Here is a 14284-nt window from a genome sequence, read left to right as displayed (position 1 = left end):
TTACTGCTGCTGCAGTTTGTCCAGAAAGGTCAAACATAAACTCCTGGAACGTTAGGGTCAAGTCTTCTTATTTTCTCAATAGTTGCATACTGGTCTGTTTGTTCTCTAGCTTGTGGTTGTACTGAGTTTCTCAAGCGAACCATTCATAGTTTGCCCATGTTACTGTTTGAACTAAGTCAGAGTTAGAATATATCTTATATCCCATGAAAACTTCTGGAGCATATTGGTATCCGACATAGAAAATTCCATTGCAACCTTTCTTGTCAGACAACTTGGCAGAAGGTTTTATTTCAATGTCTTGTTCCACGTATAAGAAAGAGTTGTCAATAGAAATAATATGAAACCTGTCGCAAGCAATATTACTGTTGTTGAAGAACCTTCACCAAACTCACCTACGTTTCCATATGAAACAGCAGTTGTATATTCGTAAGTTCCAGGAACTATTTCTGACCTTCTAATGGCATTGTCGCATTCGTTATACCATTCGGAAACATTTCCATTCATAGCATCCAAAACTGTTGGCGTTATATTCTGAGCGGCGTACATTTCATATGAGTAAAAATATAGAATAGTTGGATTTATATGTCATAATAGAACCCACGTGGACCAAGCTTTACTTTCTTCCTGACTGAGTTTTTAACTCTTCTTTTTCCTTCATTGCCCTCTGCTTGAAGTTGTTGCATCTTTGCATTATGTTCATCTAGTATGTTGCAAATTTCCCATGTCCTTTTTGCCTTTTGGCTCTGGTCGCCATCTCAGGTAACCTATATCCTAGAAAGAGTTTGTCATAGTCTGTATTTGAGTCTTCGCGTATTGTTTGCATGACTCTTTCCTGAGTTTCTGGTTCAAGCTCTTCAAACAGAGCTTGTCCATATGGAATAAGCTCGTTTCCAAATATATGTTTTTGTAGCCATTCTGGTTTTCTTTCCATGTTACCAACTATATCTTTTGTGAATGGGAAAGCTTTTACCCAATCTTTCAGTCTTGCGTCGTTTATTTCTGTAGTTGGTTTTATTTTGTCAAGGAACATGTTTTTCAATACTAACATTTCATTTGGTACTGTCCATTTGAGTTTTCTTAAATATTCATCCCTTCTCGTTCATTGTCTGCAAAGTAAGTTTTTATGACATTTTGCAAACTTTCGTTTGCAAGGTCATGTACAATAGGTTCTTCCTTCTTCTCCCTAACTTTCTTTCTAAACTCTTCACCAAATATACCATCTTTATGGTTCTGTGTAGTTCTTTGAGATAAATGTTCTAGAACGTCAGGTGTTATATTTCCATCAGCCATGTTCATTTCATACTGGTCCAAAATATCTGCATCTTTCATATCTTTCAACGGCATTAAAGCCGCGCTGAAAATACAGCTATATCTGGTTCACCATTCACTTCCATTGCGTCTACAACTTCTTGGAATTGAGGTTGTAAGTTTATGAACCACCTATCCGAGTTAGCTTTATGACCCCATCTCATTGTAGTTCCATCGTCTGCAGAAACAAAAGTAGGTTTGTTTCCATCTTGGCTAGGTTCTGAATGAACTTTAAACAATGTTTCATTTCTATATGTTTTCTTGAAATTTAACCTTTTATCTTCACCGAGTTCATCCGAAGATTGAACGTTAATGCTCGTAAGTAAAAAGGGTTGTTGTATTTGTGTACATTTTCTTTCAGTGCTTCCATTCTATGCTGAATATTTTCATCTGGTGTTGGAGTCTTTTGTATGTCGGCAAACATTTTTCGATATTCTTCTACTATGTCAGCCGAATTTTTTTTAGACTCTTGGAAAGATTCCATATTCTCCGCATACTCTTGTTGAGGGTCAAGATTTTTCGGCTGTTCCAACTTCATCTAGTTCTGTGAAGTTAGTTTCCAAAGGAGTGACTTGTTCGTTTCCTTCAGGCTCTTCTAGCTGTTGTTGCTGAACTATTTCTTCCATGTCTGGTTGTATCTGAACTATTTCTTCCTGTGGAGTTTCTTGTACCTCATCTGCTGGCATTTCATATATTCCGAGACCGTTTTCAACAAGTTCCCTATTTAAGCCATCCATTCATAACCTTTCTTCTTCGTTCCGTCTCTATTTTTTACGCGTTTCATGAAGATAGTTGAATTATCATTTATCTCTGACACCAAATATCTTGGAGTAAATTCATTCATGTCATTTGGATGATATGCTATTAAATCATATCCCTTAGCGAGCTTGTATTTTCCAGGTTTGAAATTATATCCCATTTGGTGCTGACCATAAAGCTAAATAGGTTCGGGTCAGTATTTCCTTCCTTGAACTTTCTAATAGCTTCTTTATATCTGTCACTAAAGTCAGAGTATCTGGGTAACCATAATTTTCCTTAAGCATTTTTAAGAATTCTTGGTTTCCTTGTTCTCTATTCTTTTATGTCCTTGCTCTGTTTGTGGTTGTTGTGGTGCTGGATTTTGAACTGTTGGTTGCTGTGCTGGTTGTGGAGGTGGTTGTTGTGCAGGGTTTTGAACTGTTGGTTGCTGTGCTGGTTGTGGAGGTGGTTGTTGTGCAGGGTTTTTGAACTGTTGGTTGCTGTGCTGGTTGTGGAGGTGGTTGCTGTGTTGGTTTTGGTGCATGCCTGTGTCTGTGTCCATGTGACGATGTAAATGTTTTAGGTAGTCCTGGTGCAGGTGCTTCTCTTGGAGGGTTTGGTGGTATATAGGTTCCACTAGCTAGTATATAAGTTCCACCAGTTGGTATATAAGTTCCACCAGCTGGCACATATGTTCATCTGCAGCATAATGTCCTACCTGACTTTTTCGTTTTTAAGAAAGCATTTACTAGGTCTGTTTTGGTCTGTTGTAACTCTTTTTCTTGACTTTACAACAGTTGCTCTAAACGGCGTCATAGGCACTTTGAACTGCCTGTCTCGTTGCTGCATCTGTTATATTTTCGTTATATTTTGTGCTACTTCTTTTAACTCTTTGTCGATTCAGACTTCAGTTTCTTTCCAGATGAGAAGTCGTTCACTTGTTTCACCTTATATGAAGAGCTTCGAAGGCGTTCTTAAAGTCAGCATTCATTAAAGCTTCATTTGAACTGTCTTCATCCGCTTGTATTTTTGTCCTTATTGACCCTATAAGTTGGGCTGCTTTGGCGTTGGCTTGGGCATCTAACCAGTCATTATTAGCTTTTATATATTCTGCGCTTTTCATTGCCTTTTGCATGGCTGCGTCGTTATTTTTACTTTCTTGTGCTAAGTTTTCATACTGTACGGTTTGGTTTTGCAACTGTAAAAGTTTTTCTGCCTTTACATTTGCTTCAACTTCTTTTTTAATACTCATCGCTATCATATATGTCTTCAGGGCTTTTTGTTTTATCTCTTCATCTTTCAGTATTTTATATTGAGTAGTATGGTTTTTTTCAAATTTATGACATCTTGTTCCATTTTTGCTACTTCTGTTGCTTTTTCTGACACTTTTTTCGCATATTCCTCTGTACTTAGTTCTTTTCAGTTTGTTCTTCTTTCTTCTTTTTCTACGTTTAACTCATTGAGTTTCTTTGTGTTCTGTCATATTCTAGTTTCTTTTCGTTTTCACTTATTTGCTTCTGTATGTCTATGTTTGACTTTTTGACATCTGTTATTTGATTTTTGAGTGAACTCAAATTCATTTGACTTTGAGGTTATAGGCTGTTCCGTCTGCAGCTCCACTAGCCTGCCATTTTCGCTAAAAGTGCCGCTCTAAACCTCCACTCTGTGCACCAAGAACTCGGTTTAAAAGCATAGGGTTGCTTGACATTTGTTGCAAACATGTGGGGTCATTCAGCATTTGTTGTTGCAACTGTTGTTGTGGTGTCAGTTTTACTATTGGATGTTTCAATGCTCTCTTCCTCTTACGTATATTCTTACGTAGCTTACGTGGCATTTTAAGTGAAGTTAAAAAGCGGCTTTTGACAGATGTTTTTATTGAGACTTCTTCGTAAAGATTTGTTGAGACTTCTTCGTAAATGACCAAAAATATATTTTAGGGTAGAAGGGTATATCTAACCTCTTTTCTACCCTCTTTTCTAACCCTCTTGAATTTTCATGATTTCTTCGTAAATGTTTTGTCAAGACTTCGTAAATGTTTTTGTCAAGACTTTCTCGTAAATGTTTTGTCAAGACTTCTTCGTAAAGACTTTGTTAAGACTTCTTCGTAAAGACTTTGTAAAGAAAGTTCATGAAAATTCAAGAGGGTAGAAAAGAGGGTAGAAAAGAGGGTAGATATACCCTTCTACCTAAAATATATTTTTGGGTCATTTACGCTCATTGTCTATGTTTTGTTGAGACTTCTTCATCTAATTTCTCATGAACTTTCTTGTCTATGTTTTGTAAAGACTTTGTCAAGACTTCTTCGTAAAGACTTTCTTGTCTATGTTTTGTAAAGTTCTTCGTAAAGACTTTGTAAAGACTTTGTAAAGACTTTGTAAAGACTTCTTTGTAAATGTTTTGTCAAGACTTCTTCGTAAAGACTTTGTTGAGACTTCTTCGTAAAGACTTTGTTGAGACTTCATTTATACTCATTCATCCTCAGGGCTAGAAGGCACGAAGTGCCTGGAAGCCCACTCCCTTTTTTTTTTTTTTTTTTTTTTTTTTTTAATCTACTATTTCCAAATTGTTTTTGCATTTAGACATTAATTTGATAAAGAATATTATCTTTCGAAATAAAATATTATCAAATCAAAACATGCCTATAATACATATCTTCAATAATAAGCATCTGTTAAATAGAATATGTACAACTCATTACATGTTTGAATCTCTAAAAGTGACGAAAATGAAACCTTGATATATGCAGGAAGACAAATTTTAAATGTAAAGGGGTTTAGCTTCAATGGAGAGCGCAGATAAAATCTTTAGTATTGATAGTAAGATTTCTTACATCAACGTTCAGATTTATAATCTGAAATCTTGGTTCAACTCCAAGAACTCCTATTTTTGGTTTTTCCTTTTTGATATTTCAGTGTGGGAAGGTATATTAGCGATATTTTTTGATATTTAATAATCTAGCATATGCAGCAATCTTATATATAAATTAGATTTAATCATGACATAATTTCAATCAAGTAGAATTTTTTAACCATCAACATTTTTTCATTCAAAAATTGAATTAGTTGTCAATTTGTAATTGATCTTAAAAGTGTAATAAACAGAAATTCATCAAAAGTGACAGCTCTCAATTTTTTGACATCTGTAAATTCTAAATTGAATGAGAAAAATGAAATAATACTAAGCATAATACAATATTCTAGATTTAATTATAATTAGGAAAAAGTTAGTTTTGAGAGTACTTTTCATAGGCATATAGAATGAAATCTTCTGAAAAATAATATCACATAAACTCATATTATTTTCTAAATATACTATTTTTATATAAAATCAAATTCAATGATCTTAAAGCGAAGGATAAACTCAAATTTACGAATATAATGAGTGGGATATATAATGCTTATCTATCATAAAACCATATGAAATATCAATTTTTGCTTTACGCCTAATTTTTGACGACAATTAGCAAAAAATGTTAAATGTTAACACTCAGTCCATTTGAATATGAAAAATAAAATTGACTTTGATTAAATGTTTTTTATTTATCATGCAATTCTTCTTGCGACCAAAGATTTGAATAAAAGTTCAAAATAAGATAGCTTAAAAAATAATATACGGTAGTGTTTACTAATAGATGAATAGTATATAAATTCTATTAAAATGGATTTGATCAAAAAATATATAAAATTTGATCATAAATAAAATCGTTTTAAATTATTCTTCATTTAAATTATAAACAATTATTTTTGGTTTTATAGTTTTTTGGATCAAATCCATTTTAATAGAATTTATATACTATTCATCTATTAGTAAACACTACCGTATTTATTTTTTAAGCTATCTTATTTTTTGAAATTTTATTCAAATCTTTGGTCGCAAGAAGAATTGCATGATAAATAAAAACATTTAATCAAAGTCAATTTTATTTTTCATATTCAAATGGACTGAGTGTTAACATTTAACATTTTTTTGCTAATTGTCGTCAAAAATTAGGCGTAAAGCAAAAATTGATATTTCATATGGTTTTATGATAGATAAGCATTATATTCCCACTCATTATTTCGTAAATTTTGAGGTTTATCCTTCGCTTTTAAGATCATTGAATTTGATTTTTATATAAAATAGTTATATATTAGAAAATAATATGAGTTTATGTGATATTATTTTTCAGAAGATTTCATTCTATATGCCTATGAAAAGTACTCTCAAAACTAACTTTTTCCTAATTATAATTAAATCTAGAATATTGTATTATGCTTAGTATTATTTCATTTTTCTCATTCAATTTAGAATTTACAGATGTCAAAAAATTGAGAGCTGTCACTTTTGATGAATTTCTGTTTATTACACTTTTAAGATCAATTACAAATTTGACAACTAATTCAATTTTTGAATGAAAAATGTTGATGGTTAAAAAATTCTACTTGATTGAAATTATGTCATGATTAATCTAATTTATATATAAGATTGCTGCATATGCTAGATTATTAAATATCAAAAAATATCGCTAATATACCTTCCCACACTGAAATATCAAAAAGGAAAAACCAAAAATAGGAGTTCTTGGAGTTGAACCAAGATTTCAGGATTATAAATCTGAACGTTTGATGTAAGAAATCTTACTATCAATACTAAAGATTTTATCTGCGCTCTCCCATTGAGCTAAACCCCTTTACATTTAAAATTTGTCTTCCTGCATATATCAAGGTTTCATTTTCGTCACTTTTAGAGATTCAAACATGTAATGAGTTGTACATATTCTATTTAACAGATGCTTTATTTGAAGATATGTATTATGGCATGTTTTGATTTGATAATATTTTATTTCGAAAGATAATATTCTTTATCAAATTAATGTCTAAATGCAAAAACAATTTGGAAATAGTAGATTATGATTGAATTATGCATTCTTCATCTTGAATGAAAATATATTTCATTGACAATAAGCGATATTCGTTTTTGGAATAAAAATCTCAAATGTCCATAAGCATACGAAACTTCACTATATGTATTTAAATTAAAACAAGAGATATCAAAGAATCATAATTCTCAAATAAACTGGTATAATGTCAGTAAAATGCAGGATTTAATATGGGCTGCATGTTAATGCGAAAAAACATCAACAAATTGAGTTAAGCTGCGTGCCGATAAAAGTTGAAATGAGCGGATAGAAAAAGCACGTTATTTTGGATGAAATGTGTAATTGTTATAGACCGAAAATAGATTTTTTCGGTTTTCTCTTCAAATAATTGAAAGAATGATACTATTATAGGTTTATTATATTATATAGCATATAATCATGCTATAGCCGAAAATTATAAGTTTTGAGAAGATTGAATATAACACAAATAAATTTGAATGTAAGTTAAATTGCTTGTTGTTTTTAATAGGCATTTAATGAGAAATCCAATATTGCAAAATTCAAATTGAATGATTGAAAGAACAGAAAAAGTCATTCTTTTCAATTTCGAATATGTTTCATTGTATTTATAATTATACGGCAAATAAGATATTTAAACTTGATTTTTGAAGGAAAATTCACAAAATTGAATAAATTCAAATAATTTTTATTCAAAAATAAACTAGTTATTTGAGTTTAATACTAATTATCTATTCAAACTACAAAGTTTGTAATTTAAAATATTTTGTGAGATCAGATTGAATTAATTCAAGGTTCTTTTCAATTAATATTAATGACCATATTACGCATTTTCGAACATTCTAAACCAAATATATAAAAATGGGAGACGAATGTTAAATTTGCTAGACATGGGGGAGTTGTCTGCAAAGTTTTAGCTCTTATCTCTAACAAAAAATTAATTTTTAAAAAAATGACCGAATACGTTTCACAGCGAGAAAAAAATAAAAGGCAAGATAGAATTTTCTAGACATAAAGAAGTTGTTTACCGAGTTTTAGCTCTTATCTCTAACAAAAAATTAATTTTTAAAAAAATGACCGAATACGTTTCACAGCGAGAAAAAAATAAAAGGCAAGATAGAATTTTCTAGACATAAAGAAGTTGTTTACCGAGTTTTAGCTCTTATCTCTAACAAAAAATTAATTTTTAAAAAAATGACCGAATACGTTTCACAGCGAGAAAAAAATAAAACTTTACACTGATTTTAATTTTCATTTCCAGTCACTTTACTTATTTTTTTTTATTTTTTTCATTTTAATTATCAATTTTTTCATAATACGTTTATTTACGTTACCATTTTCTTTATTCTTTTGAATTCCATACTACACACTTATAGAATATTTTGATTGTTAACGTACTTCATTAGAATGAATCCTTACAAAGGGTATGTCGATCGAATTTACCTAATTGGTATTTCCAATCAGATTGAAAAAGGTAAAATGACATGGGAAGAAGCTTGCACCCATGTTCCCATCGCCCCAACCCTTCAATCAAATGATTTCAAATATTTAGATGTTTCAAAATCTTTTTTACAAAATCAATTTAGCTTACAGAATATCCCATTGCCTAAAGGCAAGAAAGGTCGTAGGGTCAATCCCTACGACCAAATCAAAGCTCTTGCTGTGATACATGACCACTGGGCCTTTCCCTGTGGTCAAACAAAACAATGGAAACGTTTGAAATTACAACAAATTGATGTATCTTATAGAGAAGTACGCAGATACTTCAAAGAAAATCATTTCACCAAGACGCGATTAGAGCATGCCGGGCCAGAAACAGCAGTAAGATATTGGGCGCTTTCACCCAATCTTATCTGGCACGCAGATGTTCATTATTTTAGGGGTGTTCGTGGCCAGTATATTTATGGCATAATCGACGATTTTAGCCGCAAAGTCCTAGCGTGTATACAAATACCAGATATGCTGGCAGCGACGACAGCGAACGTTGCGGCTTCCGCCTTCATTGAATTTGGCGCCCCTTATTGTTTCTGGACCGATAACGGTTCAGAAAATAGGGGAGCCTTTCAAGATCTACTTGATCTTTGGGGCGTCCAATGGCGGCATACAGACTCTCATTCTCCCTACCAAAATGGGAAGATTGAGAGATTCTGGCCGACATTGGAGCGCTGCCAAAGCATTCAGGCTATTCCTGCCTTTATTTGGGAGTACAATAATAACACACCGCATGAAGATCTCCCAATTAATCCATTAACTGGAACAAATTACACGCCAAATCAAATGTATCAGCTGAAACCGAAATACACAAATGCAGATACAGAAAGGTTGTGGCAAATATGGGATACAGATACAGGCATGACCGCTGTTGACACATTCACAGCGTAATAATAAACATAATTTTTTAATTTCATTTTTAACAAGTTTTTTTAAATGTATGTAATGAATAATTCATTAGAATATGATAATGCACATTGTAACAGAATAGAACAATCACCAAATTTTTTTTTGAAATTAAAAAATAAAAGTAAAAAGTATAAAGTAATCTAACCAAAAAAGATATTTAAAAGAATTTTGGAAAAAACAGAATAAGGATAATGATATTATTTTAGATACACAATCGATGTACTGAAGAATAATCCGGTAAAATGATGATATAAAATTAGATTATTTTACAAGTAGCTAAAAGAATAAAACTATAATATAAAATAAATGAAGTTTAATGAAACAATAAAGGTTAAATAAATAATAAAGATTTTTATTTTATATCAGTATTGAGAAGAAGTAACAGCTGACACTTGGTAGACAACTTCTTTATGGCTAGAAAATTCTATCTTGCCTTTTATTTTTTTCTCGCTGTGAAACGTATTCGGTCATTTTTTTAAAAATTAATTTTTTGTTAGAGATAAGAGCTAAAACTCGGTAAACAACTTCTTTATGTCTAGAAAATTCGAGATATAAAAATTGCTCACATTTGCTCACATTTTGGCACTTTTTTGTACGTTTGTCAAAAAAATTGTGAGGAAGATCTCACAAAAATAGTCAAAATGTGAGCAAATTTTGAGAAGTGCTCACATTTTGACATACGATTATTTTCATACGTTTTTTTGATGAATTCTAATAAAACTTCATTACCACTTTCAGAACGAAGCGTAACTTTTCAGCACGTAACGCTCTATCATGTGTAGTGACATATTATTCAAAAAAACTCAGATTGCTTATCTTATAATAACAATTTCATTAGAAAAAATGCACGATTTCACGCTAAAACTTTGAAGCAATTCTTAAATTCGGATAAAAAATCGATATGTATTACACTTTAAACTTCAAAAAATGGTTCAAAATTTAGACTTAGTTTATCTTAACAATATAGCAGATTTTAAGCCGAACAAGTAGGAGTAATAGAAATAGCTCTTGAAAATAATTACAATTAGTAATATGTAAGTCAAAGTTCGAGTATTCTAATAAATAAACGTTCCGGATTTTCTTTACTACAAGAATCAATACTTAATATATAGAAGCAACAGTAAAAACTTATTAGAGATTCAAAAAGAAAGTTGACTAAAGAGAATCTTTTTATATAAGTAATTTTATTTTTTTGAAATACGAGATCGAATAAACATGTATTTTATTTTATTACTATAATAATACGTTTTTACATAGTAAGAAAGTTTAGAGACTGAAATGAAATTAAAAATTGAGAAAAAAATAAAGCTTTTCTATAAAAATTCATATTAATATATAGTATAATGATATTACAATTTATTGATAGTTGTGTTAGAAAAAAGGTACATTCACTATTTTTGACAAAATTTTAAATTTTCATGGGGTTGTAAATCTTATAATAACTAGATGAATAAGGAATAAATCCCAGTATGATGTGCATCATTATATTAAACACTATATGTAAGGCTGGTGATTCTATTAACACTTATGAAGATCTATAGTATTTGAGCAGATAAATTTGATAATTTCCAAAACTCTTATATTTCAAAATTAAAGTGTGCGAATGCATTTAAATGAGAGCAAAAAGAGATTGATGCTGTTAAAACTATGTGTTAATTTGCAATTATTTCGCATCACAAGAACTACCAGTAAATTCGGCTATCTTTCTTTGCAATTATTCTCCATTATACATATAATATAATGGTTAGGGTTTGAAGAAAAGTTACTAGAGAATTATTGACTTTTGAAATAATGCAGAATTTTACTTGAAGAAATCATTAATTTATGAGTTCCAAATTGCTAAGCATGACGAAGGATCATTAAATTTGCTACAATTAAATACACTTATTGCAGAATTAAGATTTTTGAAATTAAAAGTTTGAAATATTGCCTTTTTGAATAAAAATTTAAATTTTATTATATAATCATGATAATATCTTATAGAAATTAAAAGAAAATATTTTAAACCATTCAAATATTTTGAATGTCTTATCAATTTAAAATATTAAAAGATAGCTTGATTTTATCATCATTAGTTGTTATCAAAGTTTTCTTCTTTTGATGAACAACAGTAAATGATTTGTTAATTACTTGTCTTCCTTTTTCGCAGCAAAATCGAAAGTTATGATGATAATCTTGCTCTCAATTTTGAAACTCTCTGATTTACAAGTAAGCATTCCTTTGGAAAAGCAGTCCTATTCTGTTTTCAAGATATTTTAAAGCCTCAATTTCATACAATGCGCAGATCTATTCGAAATTGCAAGAACTCTCAAGAAAAATGCAGCAGCAAAGAAGATTCCATAGTTTCTAGCATCAAAAATTTACAACCTTAATACAACAGTTAAAGAGAAGCTCGAAAAGAAAATATTTAACCATAAAGCTGGAAACCATTCGATATCTACTATTGGATCTAATAAAAAGTTAATTATAACATATTTAACATGCTATTTGTTGACTTTGTTCCATTATATTACCATATATACCTTTTTGAAATCTAAAATATTTTTACAATTTTAACCATGTGTTGTTGAAACCATATATCAATCTTAGCTAAAGTATAGTTTATGAGTCTGTCACCATCTAACGTATGAATTTTCAAAAATGTCAAATATGTTCATTTTTTCTGTAGATTCAGCCATAATTTCACGTTGTTATACTATTCAACTATTATTTAATATTTTTATCGATTTAAATATATGATGAGATGCTTAGTTCTCCTGGAAATCGATTTTTAATCGCAATTTTAACTTTCCAAAAAAATTCAAAAATAAAAATCCCTCTCAATTTTCTAAGTTTTATAACTCGCCAAATCTCTAGCCAAATTTTTTTGGCCCGTATAAATATTGTTTGGCACTATATAGGGATGCTATTTATCATATTTTCATCCCATTTTACTGTTATCGCCTAGTGAATGTACCTTTGTTAGAAAAAATATACAACTAAAATGTCAGTTTTAAAAAATTTAAAAATTATATTAAAACAATAGTCATTGAGGATGGTTAATTGCAAAAACTCAAGAAACTATCATTATCTCTCTTTGCTTAACACATCTACAACTGGAAACATCATTCCAAATGAAGTTCCTCAGTCTCGTCAAAATTTCTCTCTCATCTACAACAAGCTTAACTCAAAACTCAAGAAACTATCATTATCTCTCTTTGCTTAACACATCTACAACTGGAAACATCATTCCAAATGTTGCATTCAAGAATCCTATTATTATTCTTTCTTTCAATCTTTTATATTTACTCTTTAAATTCTAATATAATATAAATTCTTCATTTCCTTTGTTTAAACTTTTTTCATTTTAATACCATTTTATCAGATAGTAATTTTTGTTTTTCTCTGACCAAAAATCTTCTCAATTTAACTCCACCTTCACAAAAATTCATTGAGTTCTCTCAAAATTCTTGTATTTTTGGTATACTTAAGGGTGCCCTATAGACGATAAACCACCCTCAGAAAAGCACTTTTAAGGCTATTATATTGAGAACTAGAATCTGGATAATTCATTCATTCGAGTTCTAATAAGGTTAATTTTGTGATGTTTACATTATCGTTATAGGGCACCCTTAAAGTATCATCTTCAAATATTTTTTTGGAGAAAATTGACTTTGCATAATATCGTAATACTTTTTAAGGCAGATAGATTTACCGTAAGTTGAAGAACTTTTAATTTGAACAGAAATTATTCAACAAATATTCTTTTTATTTGATCAAGATACGTATACCAATATGATCTACTTGCTAGGGATATGTAGATCACGTTCAGAATTTGCCAAGTTTGGTGAATATCTATGGGATTAGGGACATCTATTTAATTTAAGAACTAAAAATTAGCATAGGCGTATTATGCTGTTACTGAAATATATTTTGGATGTATAAATTTTTACTTAATACTCTTTTATTGTTATCATTTTTAAAGATTTTTTATTATGAGCAAAAAAATGGCAAGACAATAATATATTGTACATGCAATTTATTATTACTGAATAAATTTATCAATCAAATTTGATCACATACAATTTTTACAGATAAATACATTATCTCAAAAAATATCTATATATTAGTATATGTTACACGAAATGTAATAAAATGTATTACTTTGGTTTATCAATTTATAAATAAGAATGAAAATTTGTTATAGCTTTGTTCCAATATTTATTTTTATATATTTAAGTTATCCATTTTACTGTTTTCATTCATATTTATAACAAAATTAGAGTCCTTACATTATTTATCTTATTTCAATAGTGATAAAAATCAACTATATTTTGTAAGATCTTAAAAAGTGACAAAAATGGAAAACTACATTAAATTTATTTATAAGGATACAAAATTATATGTCATTCCACCAAGAGCGGTTAAAGCATTAACACTTTATTTATATATATCTCACAAGCTAAGTTTACCTCTAAACACATTCGAATTAACAACAAATAACTACATCATACTGGGATTTATTCCTTATTCATCTAGTTATTATAAGATTTACAACCCCATGAAAATTTAAAATTTTGTCAAAAATAGTGAATGTACCTTTTTTCTAACACAACTATCAATAAATTGTAATATCATTATACTATATATTAATATGAATTTTTATAGAAAAGCTTTATTTTTTTCTCAATTTTTAATTTCATTTCAGTCTCTAAACTTTCTTACTATGTAAAAACGTATTATTATAGTAATAAAATAAAATACATGTTTATTCGATCTCGTATTTCAAAAAAATAAAATTACTTATATAAAAAGATTCTCTTTAGTCAACTTTCTTTTTGAATCTCTAATAAGTTTTTACTGTTGCTTCTATATATTAAGTATTGATTCTTGTAGTAAAGAAAATCCGGAACGTTTATTTATTAGAATACTCGAACTTTGACTTACATATTACTAATTGTAATTATTTTCAAGAGCTATTTC

The 14284-nt window shown here is 29.7% G+C and overlaps 2 non-coding genes and 1 pseudogene across 3 annotated transcripts, besides 10 other annotated features; 1 reads left to right on the top strand and 2 right to left on the bottom strand.

The window, feature by feature from the left end:
- Positions 1-4592: part of a mobile genetic element that runs on past the window's edge.
- Positions 579-3880, bottom strand: TVAGG3_0840370 (annotated as a pseudogene). Its single transcript has one exon. A coding segment is annotated over exon 1 (3302 nt).
- A 221-nt stretch (positions 4593-4813) lies between the features above and the next one.
- On the top strand, positions 4814-4929 carry TVAGG3_0840350. Its single transcript has one exon. It is a non-coding gene; the product is annotated as a tRNA-Leu (tRNA).
- A 208-nt stretch (positions 4930-5137) lies between these two features.
- Positions 5138-5174: a mobile genetic element.
- Positions 5175-6353: 1179 nt separating this feature from the next.
- Positions 6354-6390: a mobile genetic element.
- A 207-nt stretch (positions 6391-6597) lies between these two features.
- TVAGG3_0840320 lies at positions 6598-6715 on the bottom strand. Its single transcript has one exon. It is a non-coding gene; the product is annotated as a tRNA-Leu (tRNA).
- A 533-nt stretch (positions 6716-7248) lies between these two features.
- Positions 7249-8089: a mobile genetic element.
- Positions 8090-8329: 240 nt separating this feature from the next.
- Positions 8330-9301: a mobile genetic element.
- Positions 9302-9566: 265 nt separating this feature from the next.
- Positions 9567-9595: a mobile genetic element.
- Positions 9596-9868: 273 nt separating this feature from the next.
- Positions 9869-12792: a mobile genetic element.
- Positions 12793-12932: a mobile genetic element.
- Positions 12933-13805: a mobile genetic element.
- Position 13806: 1 nt separating this feature from the next.
- Positions 13807-14284: part of a mobile genetic element that runs on past the window's edge.

Source organism: Trichomonas vaginalis, chromosome VI (assembly GCF_026262505.1).
Source record: "Trichomonas vaginalis G3 chromosome VI, whole genome shotgun sequence".
Classification (NCBI taxonomy): Eukaryota; Parabasalia; order Trichomonadida; family Trichomonadidae; genus Trichomonas; species Trichomonas vaginalis.
This window is presented reverse-complemented; position numbering and strand designations above follow the sequence as displayed.